The sequence below is a fragment of the Alligator sinensis genome, unplaced genomic scaffold, assembly GCF_000455745.1.
Source record: "Alligator sinensis unplaced genomic scaffold, ASM45574v1 scaffold471_2, whole genome shotgun sequence".
NCBI lineage: Eukaryota > Metazoa > Chordata > Crocodylia > Alligatoridae > Alligator > Alligator sinensis.
Window position 1 is genome coordinate 372,907 of NW_005842143.1, and position 12,673 is coordinate 385,579.

Genomic DNA, 12,673 nt, shown 5'->3' on the forward strand with positions numbered 1-12,673 from the left:
CAGCTGCATTGCTGGCCCATGGAGCCGTGCCGGTACCCCGGGGCAGGAGCAGAAGGGGTTTGTCTGTGTGTGTGTGTGTCCGTGCGTGTCCATGCAATGAGGGAAGGGGAGACAGAGACAGAGAGAGGAATGAGGGAAGAAGAGAGAGAGAGAGAGAGAGAGAGAGAGTGTGTAGTAAGCACACATTGTGTGTGTGCACAGTGAGGGACGGAGAAGGAGTGTGCATGTGTGTGTGTTCATAGGGCAAGTCACATACCCCCACCCACACACACAGCCTCCCTCGCATACCTACAAACTCACAGCCCCCCACAAGCCTATACCCACCCCCTCATACCTCCCACACCCCCACAGTATACAAGAGAAAGACTTCATTTTAAGCTATTGTGCAATCACCTCTATGTACACTATACAAACACATGTAAATCAGGACAAAAATATTTTTTAAGTCAAATTAATATTGTAAATGTTTGATTTTTAGAATATAATTTGGTGTTTTTCTGGTTCTGAGATGGCAAAGATTGCGAGGTGCCCCCTTGCTGAAAGGAGTATTTCCAGGGGCAAAGGCAGGGGCTTCCAGTGGCAAAGGTTGGGGGTTAGGGGGTGGGACTTCCAGTCCCAAGATGGTGACCAGGGGGCGGGGTACCTGTCAAGGGGCAGGGCTACCCATGTGGCCCTCAACAGCTCGCCAAAACTCAGTAAGTGGCCCTCCACCCAAAATAATTGCCTTCCCCTGGTCTAGAATGTTTCCACATGCTGTCTGACACCTGGGGAGGAACTAGGAGGGAAGAAGTCTTAGCCATTCCCAGGATACGTCTACCCTGCCATCATGGGAGGTGGTTGCAGTGCCTTTGTTGTGTCTGTGCCTCCCTTTGATCTAGCTAGCTGGGGCACCAATGGTAGCCCAGCTGAAGAGGCACAGGATCCAGTGAGGGCTGTGCAAGCATACTTGGCTCCTTGGGCTCATGCCTAGACTGTGAGCTTGCTGTGAAGTCTATGCTGCTACTTTACCTTCACTCCTCTTGGCACCCAAGCTTGCTAGGTTAAAGCTAGGGGGTGTGTGCCTATGCACTGCAGGCTGAAGTCACACTTACGACTTCAGTGTAGATGCATTCCTTAGCTAGATGCAACTGGGACCGGTGAAGAATAGAGAGGGGGCAGGGATGGAGCCATTTAATAAGAGGCAGGTGAGGAAGATGCAATGAGGATGTGATTATAAAAGCTATTTTTAGCTATTTCCATCCTTTGATTCCAGGCAACCCTGGTGGTGTTAACAAGGATGTTCCCAGCAGGATGGTCATTCTAGGTTCCCTTTCCTGGCCTCTTCCACTGCTGATGAAGAAGCTGTGCAGTGAGGGACAAAGCAACATTCACACACAAACTTTTTTTGCTATGCTCTCTCCTCTCTCCAGGGTGGACCCATGGGAGTGCTATCAGGACACCTGGCAGACTACATGCAGCGTGCTGGAACACCACCGTGATCTGATGAAGGTAAGTCCTATCTGCGGTCTGCAGAGGGGTAGGTGTGAACAGAGGAGGAGGTGATGCCAGAAAATGTTTAGGACTGTGCATATTTACTGCGTGGCTTTAGTGTCATGGGGATGTGTCCTGATAGCAGCTTGGATTCAAAGCAAGAGGCATTTTCATCAGTGTGGTTATGTATAGTCAGCAATAGCCCTTACAGACAACTGGTTTCATTCTGTATCAGGTTGAATCCATTACACCGCTGCCATATATATTTAGTGGGCCAATCCTGAGCTGGGATAAAACAGCAGCATTCCATTGAAGCCCAAGGGCTTATACTGATTTACCTCAGCTGAGGTTCAGGCCTAGTATGAGTAGGTGATATATAATATTGCACATGTGCTTGAGCCCAGCTCTCTGATAAGAGAACTCAGTCTTCTAGAACTGGGTGCTCATGTCATCCTCTGACAGCAAAGTACAGAGCCCAGATCGCAGCAAATGATCCAGCCTGATCAATACACCCAGACAGTACAAAACCAATCAATCGCCAGAGGGCAGGAGAAAATGAAAATCCAATGCTCCTGCTCCTCTAAAAAATAATTGCTCAAAGGATTCCAAACACTTATAGAAATTACCTGGTTACTAAAAATAGCAAACTAGGGAATGCTACCAGCGCCTAAATAGCAGCAACCTTCAACTGGAGACACTTCTTAGTCCTGACCCAGATGAATCATTCATAGGACACTTGTAATAACTAGGCTGGAGTAAGTGTAATATGTTCAGGAACAGCAAATCCTGCATCTCTGCAGAGGATTGGAGAGGATTACACTTGAAGATAATGCCAACTCTATGTGAGAAGGACAAGCTCAGAGCTAACCAAATGTTGACATTACAAGTCTTATAACCAGTCCAGCAAAACAGACAATGTTTACAAAACAAGTGAAAGATGCACTGCTTACTTACCCAATAGCCCCACAAACCCAAACCTGCTACACTGGCCCAAAAGAATGACTCATAGTGATAACATCTGAGAGCCTCTGCAATGCTAAGAAAGCATCAAAGAACAAAAGACCTAACCCAGGAAGAAAAGTCCCTCCACATGCCCAGCCAGAGCTGAGAAAGAAGACTACAAACCTTGAAGAAATGAGATTTCCTGCCACCTTTCCAGCAAATGGTTTCAGACAAGCATCCTACACTCCAATGTTTGCAACAGGGGAAGGGTTGGTGAAGCCAAGGTGTCATCAAGACCTGGAATGAAGGGGACAAATGGGCAGGTGTGGATTGGGAGGAGGGACTCCCCAACAAAACCAACAGAGTGGATTAAAAAAACAAGAAGTTTTGGCATGCTACTTGCCCCCTAAGTGCCAGGCAGAACTGATTTGAAGGCATCATTGCAGGGGGCAGGTTTGGAGGAAGACTCTGAGAGAGAAGGTGGCAGGTTTAGCAATTTTGATGAAAAGCAGGAAAGGAGAAAGTTTGGAGGAGCTTGAAGAAAAAGGGGGAAGGTTGGGTGATTGGCTAATAGCCATGATGGATGGGGGCCAAATGAAGAAGAGTGTAAAGCAGGAGTGCCAAAGATGCATCTTTTGGGCCAGATCCAGCCCATAGAGCCTTATCATTTAGCCTTGGACTGGACCTGCACACCACACGTGGCATGTGCTGGGGCCCAAATCCATGCAGTGCTGGATCTGGCATACCTGTGGTACACCAGGCTGGATCCAGAGAGCTCACAATGTCCCACACTGGACCAACCCTGCATGCTGAATCCAGTAGGTGGGGCCAGTCTCTGGGCCTGATCTGGCTTGCAGACCAGCTCCACGCCACTCCTCCAGCCTGTGGATTGGCTCGATGCCACTCATCCAGCCCACTGGCCCTGATGAGTTTGACACCTCTGCCCTAAAGCAAAAACAAGTTGGTCATAGGGGCCAGAAGATTCATAGATTGTAAGCCTGGAAGTGACCTCGGAAGATCATTGGGTCCAGCCCCCTGCACCAAGCAGGAAAGACAACTGGGGTCAGGTGACCTCAGCAAGGTGACCGTCCAGTCTCTGATTGAAGTTCTCCATGGTAGGTGATTACACCACCTCTGGAGGGAGCTTATTACACAGTTTGGACACCCTGACTGTGAAGAAGTTTTTCCTAAGGTTGAGCCTAAATCGATCTTCCAGGAGTTTGTGGCCATTATTCCTGGTTTTCCCCTCAGGTGCCCTGGTGAACAGTTGTTCACCAAGCCCTTGATGTACTCCCCCAGTGCTGTGTAAACTGCTACCAGGTCCCCTCTCAGCCTTCTTTTCTTCAGGCTGAAGAGTCCCAGATCTCTCAGCCTTTCCTCATATGGCTTGCCTTTTAAGACTCTGATCAAATGGGTGGCTCTTTGGACTCTCTCGAGTTTGTCCACATCCTCGTTAAAGCGTGTTGCCCAAAACTGGATGCATTACTCCAGCTGTGGTCTCACCAGTGCTAAGTACAGTGGAAAAATCACCTCCTTGGCTTTGCTGGAGATTCATCGATTGATGCGTGCCAGAGTATTATTTGCCCTACTGGCTACATATCGCACTGCCGGCTCATATTCATACTGTGGTCTGTTATTACACCCACGTCCTTTTCATTCATGGTGCTAGTCAGTTTGGTGCCACCAAGCCTGTAGGTGTGTTGGGGGTTGCTCGTCCTGAGGTGGAGCACTTTACATTTCTCGACGTTGAACTTCATCAGGTTCTGATCTGCCCGACTTACCAGCCTGTCTAGGCCCACCTGTAACTGTAGCCTATCTTCAAGTGTGACCATGCTGCCCTGTAACTTGGTGTCATCTGCGAACTTGGCCAGTGAGCTCTTCACCCCCACATTCAAATCATTAATAAAGATGTTGAAAAGTACTGGACTGAGCAACGACCCCTCCGGGACACCGCTGCCCACTTCTCGCCAGGATGACACAGATCTGTTCACTATGACTCTCTGGGTCCTATCCTGCAGCCAGTTTTTCACCCACCTGACTGTCTCAGAGTTAAGCCCACAGTCCTCCAAGAGAGACACAAAGATTGAGCTGAGGTGGTAAGAAAGGAAGATTGCCTCAGTTGCTGCATTTTGACTAGACCCAAGGAGGGGAAGCAAGCATTTATGCACTAAGGCCAGAGAGATGCAGACTACAGGAATGGAACTGCAAGATGATGAGGGCCTGCATGAAAGTCCTGCCAGCTTAGACAAGAACTGAAAGCCAAGCAGCAGGTATGTCTCACGTGATGATACTTTATGGTGCTACTCCCAGCCACCCCAGCCCTTCCTCTGCAAAGCTGACTAGAGGAAGGAATGCCAGAGCCCCACCAGCAGTGTTGTCACCTTGAGGGAACAAGGCAAGTATTTCTGAGTAACTTCAGATCCACCTTCTGCCCAGGTTAAATTTTATGACAGCTCCAGGTCCTTTGAAGGGAAGCAGGTGGAGTCAATCCCTCAGGAGACCAGAAGAAAGGGCTTATAGGGAGAGTGTAGGATGGATCAGAACAGCAGCTGCACAGCAGTGGAAAGGTAGATTCCTCCTTCTCCCTAACTGCATTAGCATTCCTTTAAAGCTGTTAGCTCACAGGGCAGTAACCACTGCAAAACTGCAATTAATTAGGCCCCGTCTGCTTGCTTCTTGCCTCCAGTCAGAGGCAAGTGGAAGGAAGGAGGTGGAGGGGCTGATTCAGGAAGAAGTGGGATTTGATACAAGAGCTGAAAACTCTTGTATCGTTATACCATAATTCTCCCCTAGGATGTGGTGAATTATCAACTTTAGGGAGTCAGATCCTGACTAAGGTGTAGGGGCTGGAGCCTAGGAGAAAATTTGACAACCTGCAGCTCTGAAATATAATAGGGTGGGGGGGGCTCTGTTTGGACAGGTGCAGCTACCACATCACAGAGGCTTACTCTGTCACATCAAGAGCCAGCTCTCCTATACCGCTCAGGATTTCTTCCTGAAAGGGAAATTCAGGGCTCAGAAGATTGGCAGGTCACATGATAAGGGACTGGCTGCAATCAGGTACTGCAACATGGACTGAAATGCACTATCATCTAGCAGCTGTTCAGTGGCGCACGTGAAATGACATTGGAGAACTCAGCCAAGCTCTTGTGGGCAGGTGGCTGCTTTACAAAGCCCAGCACCAATTAGCACTAATTGGAAACCATTTTAGCCTACTCTGCAGAGACATAAAAATGGAACAGATCACAAAGACTTTCCTTCCCTGTCACCCCAGAGATGGGTGGCTTAGACAATCTGATGACAGACAAAACCATCCTCAACCAGCACTCACTGGAACCTGTTTTAACAAACTTAGCACAGTGGGCCACTGAATGACCCCCTGTGGCAGCCTCTGTGACATAGAAGGGGAACACACCGTTTGGCAGTGGGGGCTCAGCTCGTAGCTTCTCCCTCTGCCAGATCTATATTCTTTCATATCCAGGATTGTCTAGCTGGCACAAAATTCACATTAGAGGACATTTGAATGGGGCTTTTGTATGCTTAGAAGAACACTGGAGGGGGAAAAAAAAATCTAGAGCTTCCAGAAAAAAACAACCTGCAAGTAAAATTGTAACGTAAAATCAGTCCTGAAAACTGTCTGAACATTTCCCAGTCTAGGCACAAAAACCTGCTCATCTACCTTTACTATGATTGACAATAATGGAAAAAACTGCTGATATTTGACTTGCCTGTCAACACATTACTCAGCTCTTGCGAGGGGGTGAGGAGAATGTTGCAAAGCTGATATAAAATCTGTGAGTGCGTGGACAGAAGTCATATATAGGTGTAACAGAATCTCCCTTCTTGCTTAGCATTGTCCTTCATCTTACGCCCAAAAATGCAAGACAGAAATGTTATTGATTTATCTTGAGAGTACAGGCTGCCAGCAACTGTGTGGGGCTAAACTAGAAAGGAAATTTGTGTTGGTGTTTTATTAAAACCAAGGTTTGGGGCTGTCTTCTCAAAGTGGTTATGTACAGATCAAGTTATTCCCACACCACATGCATCACAAGTAGGCGAGTGCTGTACTTATGGAGGCACTTAGTGGACACATTCTTTCTGGGGGCCTCAGACTGACTCAATTTGTGCATGATCATTGGGTAATTAGGTAATCAGAGTACTTTGTACATATGCAGATTCTTTTGCCTGGGGAAACCTAATGATTTCAACATGCAAAATACTGGATGAATGGACTTGTGGATGTAAATTTAGAGGACTTTTTTTAAAATGTGCCCCTTCTTCTAAAAGGTAGAATTAGTCACAGTTTTCATTGCAGTTGGTTGTATTATGTAGCAATAGGATTGCAATTCAGACTGTTCATTTATAACACCTAGCATAGCCAATGCTGATGGGTGGGGAACACAGTCTTAAGCTTAGGTGTCCTGTGACAATTCCAGCTCCAGGGCAACTCCACCACTTCAGTGGAGTCAGTACAAGTCAAATTGGAAAGCCAACAGGTTTGCAGCAGATTAATCTGGTCTCTTGTGTTTTCCTCCCACTCCTTCCTTTCTTTTTTTCCCACTTTCATTTCTCAAAAGTAAAGCACATTCTGATATTGAAAAATAACATTGCTTTGTATTGCATTGCTATTGCACTGTTCAACAGACTGGAATGCACAATGGACAGATGCAGCTTTGTCAGCAGCCTCTTTCAGTACAACAGGGCTAGCTAACCAACTTGTGAGTGGCTAAGGGCTGCATGCTCCCTATGATGCATGCCAAATATACCACATGCCATGCCCCCCACTGCACCACACAGGCAATCCTACACTGTGGGGTTCCTTGACCCTTTGGGCTGCCCCATCCCACCCTCACAGACAGAGGCAGGAAGCAGCAGCTGGGTGAGGAAGGGCAAGCCCAGAAACCTTGGCAGCAACAGCAAGAGAGTGATGGAGGGAGAGGCTCTCAGACTAGGAGCTCAGGGCTGAGAGTCAACCCATCATGGTCCATGGATCCCCACTTGGACAGCCCTGCTTTACAACACAGCTTTGTGGTCCTATGGGTAACAATTAAGTGCTCTCTGGCTTCTTCGCCATTCATTAGGTCACATGGCCCTTTCTCTTTCCACTGGTTGAGAATGAGTCTTGAAATGAGACTGACTGTGTCTTATGCTAAAAATGAAATTAATTCATGGTCTGTGGGGCCAGCTATGGAGTGAGACAGAGAGAGAGGGCTGTAGATCTGTGGATGGTTTTCTAGCTATAAAGAAGCTGCATTATTGACTCCTGGCATTTTTTCTCTATCCTAGCGAGTGACTGGCTGCATCCTCTCCAATGTGAACACACCTTCCATGACACCAGTGATTGGACAGCCCCAGAATGAGTCTCCACAGCCCATCTATCAGAACAGCAACATTTCCAACAAGCCTACTGCAGGTAGGCCTCAGGAGAGACTTCTTGAAAGGGAGGACGAGGAAAGCCATTGCAATGTCCCCCTCAAAAACTAAAACCTGTTCCCCAGAGACTGGGGAGAAGAACAGGTATAAGAGACCATATCCAAGAAACAAGAATGAAGGTTTGGAGTCAAGTTGTGCATAGTCCCAAAATGTATCATAAGGGTGAACTGAGATTCTAAGTTAATGCAAATCACCAAATCTGGGGCTCAGGCTTGGATGCGAGAAGACTTGTCTTTGGCTGAATCCTTTAATGATCTTCTGGACCTTTTAAATCTTATTTCTGTCTTACTGCAGTCTGTATTCTTGGTGGGGTTCTAGTGGGGATGAGTTTGTGCCATGTGAAGGTCATTTATCTTTACTACAATCTCTAAGAGCATCAGCCTCACTGGAAGCTAAAAAGGGACTTAGGTCCTTCACTCTTCACATCTGGTTGCTGAGCAGAGTTTGAATTAGAAAGTTCCATTTCACTTCTTAGCCCTCAACTTAAATTTATCCTCTGCTGAGCCATAAAGGTTACCCACTTCAAATAAAAGATTTTCACACATCACTTCTTCCAGGCTTCCAAATTGTCAGACTCACTGACCATATTAACTTCCTGCTAATCAAATATGGAATTTTTCCTATCAATGGCACCATTTCAGATAGAAAACATGAGACAGTCATCACATGATGCCCCCTGATCACTGTTTGAGAGAGGAGGTCTCTGTAAAATGAACTGATGATTTCAATTCAGCTTTAAGTGAGCACAGGTCAACTAGCATTAATTAGCAAAGTGAACAAGGATCAAATGGGCCATGGAGACTGACCTGCCCTCTATAGCCACACATGGTCTCTTCAAATTAAGTTTAAAGGCTCATGGCAGGGCAGTGGGAGGAATCTGCACTGCCAGTGGCTGTGCAGCAGCTGTTTTGGGAGTGAATAAAGGACCTTCAATTTCATTAGCTGTTACGGTGGCAATGATCCTGATGAAAAGGTATCTTATTTTCTGCAAGTCCGCAGACACACACTAAGGACATGATTTTACATGCAGTGGGCCACCTGAGGTCATTACCCCCTTTCTGTATGCAACCTTGGAAATTCCAGGTGCCTTTCCAAGCACACTGTGCTCAGGTTACTTGTTTAAAAATCTGAATTGGATAAAATTAGAGTTTTAAGCAGAGTCTGAAATCAAGAAACAGAACAAGAGTTTTCAGAGTCTAAGGCTATGGTGGAGAAACCAGCACGAGTGGCACTTCCAGCAGGTTACTGGGCAGGAGCCTTTACATAAGTTTTTGGGCCATTTCAGAAACAAGATGGGGAAAAAGGCTCTTTCAAGTGGCCTTTTTAAATGAATATTTTAAATGAATTGAATAGAAATAAGGCTTTATGTGACTCTTGAGTCCATCAGGGCTGGTAGAAGGAATGTAGAAGCTGGAGATGAGCCAACTGATTTCAGAGCTCAGCCAGCAGAGAAGACCATTGACTTCTGTGGACAGAGTTCAGTGCCCTGTATAGAAACACCAGGCAGTCTTATGCAGTGAAAAAAATATGGTACGCCAAGATCTCAGACTCCATACCAGCATCTTACCGGTTTCTTTCTCTCTCTCTTTAGCGAAGATCTTGGGGAAAGTGGGAGAAAGCCTGAGCAGGATTTGCTGTGTTCGCCCACCAATGGAGCACTTCACATTTGTGGGTATGCTGTCAAAATACAGATCCTTGCATTCATCTGTGAGCCTGCCCCAACAGCTCTGCTTTTCCACCCAGGGATAGACCTGCAGCTGACATCAAGCAGGCAATAGTAATGACATAAGTGTTATTCTGATTTACAGCAGCTAAGGAGCTGGCCCCCAGCACTGTCTCAGACAGTGTCTTGCAAGTTGTCACAGAGATTATCCAGGGGGAAGCAGTACATACACACCCCCCACCTTCCTATTTTCCTGACCACTCCCCCTCTCCTTTTATATTTCACCTGGAGCTATCTGTGATGAGAAGCATTAGCTCAACCAGCAGCTTCTGCCCTGTTTCAGCCTGGCAACACAGGGTGAAAAGGTATAGCAACAACTATTGTCTTGGTCTTTCTTGAGTTTATCTAGATTCAGAGTCATTCTAAAGGGAGGAGAATCCATGTCCCACATACAAGTCCTTGGGCACACCATCTCCAAACATGACTAGAAAATCTAAAGAGTCTTTGGATGCACAGACATGAAAGCCAGACAGCTAGATACTCTGACCTCCCACACCATACAACTCACAAAACCTCACCCAGCAATTTCCCTGCTGGGTCCAGTAACAGGGATGACATCCACAGAAAGATGTCCAGCCTTATTTCAAAAACTGTGTTTAGGGAAAATCCATTACATTTCCTTAGTACTGACCTGTTCAGTCATACCATGCTCATATGGCAGTAAACAGGGCAGCCAAGTGTCAGCCAAGTGCAAACATGAGGATTGACTGTGCTAAGAAGAAAGCATAGGCTGTTTGACCAAACATCCTTTTAGCACTGGGGTGCTGTTGGCACGCAGTTAAGGAGCAGTCTCTCCTCTTGGGCAGTCCAAGCCACGAGGCTCATGGGATGTTTGTACTCAAGCTCTTCTCTTTTTCCAGATGAAAATGCCAACTTGGGGACAGTGATGAGATACGAGGAGATTGGTGAGTAAGCACTGGTCCCCCTCGGGAAGCCGGGGCCCGTCAGAGTGCAGCTTTCTCCCCGCAAGCTCGTAGAGGGACCAGAGCACATGTGCATTCAGACACACTGTCCTGAGAACAAAGATAAAAGGTGCTTCTAACCACCCAGCTTAGGGTAGATGCCCAGTTAGGAGGCTGGATCACTTTCACTGGATGTTATCCATTACGATTTGGACTAGCTCATGAATGGTGCTGAAATGCCTTGAGATGATTTTTGCATGATGAGGTTAAGACTGGGGACAGAGTCAGGACACCTGAGTTCTATTCCCAATTCTGCCAGCATTTCACTGGACCTTAGCCCCATCACTTAACTGCTCAGCAACTGGAATGAGAGGCATGATGTTACCTCCCCATTAGCCCAAGGGCATTGAAACCTTCCATGAAAGGTATCCCATATGGAACAATATGTTCTAAGTGATATGGGCCCACCTCTCCCCACTGCCATGAGGTAAGCACTGAACCAGTTCAGAAGACTGAGCACCAAGTCCATTTGGTGATGGGTCTTACAGTATTATCTAATGATGGGGGGCTGGGACAGCCCACCTGAGATAAAGCATTAAGGGGGAGGCACTAAACTTGGGGGTACCAAGCACTAACACAGGGACCATTGCAGCACTTACCTCCTCTAAACTGGCACCCAGGACTGGTGCCCCGCTTGCCCACTATCTATGCTACTGCTTTGTACCCTTGTAAACATCTTTGTTTTTGGCAAGCAGAGGGTATTGGAAGCCTGTAGGGAAGTTTGTTGCTGGTGTTTCTTAACCCAATTTTAGTGGTGAGTAATTTCTTCTTTAGTTACCTTAGAAATTACTCAAATCGGAAAAGCAAGATTTGTTAGTATCTTTCACTGAACCAACTTTACAGTTGGGAGAGATAGTAGACAAGCTTTTGGCCACAAAGTACCCTTCCTCAGGTCTGGGAGAGAAGCAGATACAGCCTGAATTAAATACCAGACCATACAACTTCTTTTGGTTACGCCTTTTATATAAATGAAAATTGTCATTTAATAAAGGAAGAAGAGAGAAAACCTGTAGAGCAAAGGAAAGTTATCAGAAGTAGCCACAAGCCATGTTCCCTGGACCGTCATGACTACAACATAGCACAGATCAGGCCAGAAATGATCCCTCTATCCTATTCAGGATGGAAGAGAGGAATAGGAATTGAAGGATGTTGTGACTCAAGCCCAGCCAGAGAGGGAAGGGTGGCAGTGACAGGGCAAGAAGCAGGGGGTGGCTTTGTAATGTATTAAATCAAGTGATTCCCTGGCTCACAACCTAAGCAGTATATTGCTGCTTCCCTCTGGTGGCCAAAAGTGGTGATTCAGCTGTAATGTTGTCCAGAGATTTCTGTTTTAACACTGTGTCCCAACCCACAGACTCATAGATGACTAATGTTCTAAGGATTAGTAACTGGCATGGTCTCAAAGTCGAATACCACCAGTTGTGCAAGTCAGTAAAGCCAGTCAAGGGACATTGATCCAAACAAGGGAACATAAAGGGGAGGCAGGAAAGCCTATATAGGTATGTCCATGAGCAAGCATCAGAGCCTCTTTGGAAGACCTTTGATTAGCTAAAGCCAATTGAGGAGTGCAAAGAAAGCAGCCAGACAGTCCTGTTAGGGACCTCAGTGGAATCCTTATCAGCCCAAAGTATCCCAAAGCCCTTATCTAGACCTGTAACATCCAGGAGTCGCCTCTTTCTTCACAAGATACTCCACACAAACCCATACACACTGAAACGTGAACTTCCCTGAGGTGGGACACAGCAGGGACTGAACAGCACTCAGCAAAGCCACAATAAAGTGAAGGAGAGAGGTGGAATGAGGTTGGACAGGGGGCAAGGCCAGGGCACTGCACTGCAGCTGGCACCGGTTGCATGGCAGAAGGTGCTATAGGACCAGTCACAGCCACAGTCAAACCCTGTTTTGTTTGTCTTGCAAAAAGACCATTCTCCCAGAAGCCCAAAGTAAGGACTTTTAGGTTCAGCCCTGTCTCGGGAGGAACAATCAGCCTATGTCTCTGAACTTTGCCATTCTCTACGCCCTTTCTTTAGAGCTGCGGATCTTGCTGCTTTGTGGCAGTGACCTGCTCGAGTCCTTCTGTATCCCAGGCCTCTGGAATGAGTCTGACGTGAGTAGCAGTCTACGGATGTGCACAGTTATATGC

The 12,673-nt window shown here is 46.8% G+C and overlaps 1 protein-coding gene across 1 annotated transcript in view; it reads left to right on the plus strand.

Moving 5' to 3' along the window:
* NMNAT2 (nicotinamide nucleotide adenylyltransferase 2) overlaps window positions 1-12,673 on the plus strand; it is a 98,884-nt gene that overhangs the window by 77,749 nt on the left and 8,462 nt on the right. The window contains exons 4-8 of the mRNA XM_006025378.2: window positions 1,410-1,488; window positions 7,699-7,825; window positions 9,437-9,517; window positions 10,429-10,473; window positions 12,561-12,637. Coding sequence (XP_006025440.1) covers window positions 1,410-1,488; window positions 7,699-7,825; window positions 9,437-9,517; window positions 10,429-10,473; window positions 12,561-12,637 — 409 coding nt within the window. The remainder of the gene's footprint in view (window positions 1-1,409; window positions 1,489-7,698; window positions 7,826-9,436; window positions 9,518-10,428; window positions 10,474-12,560; window positions 12,638-12,673) is intronic.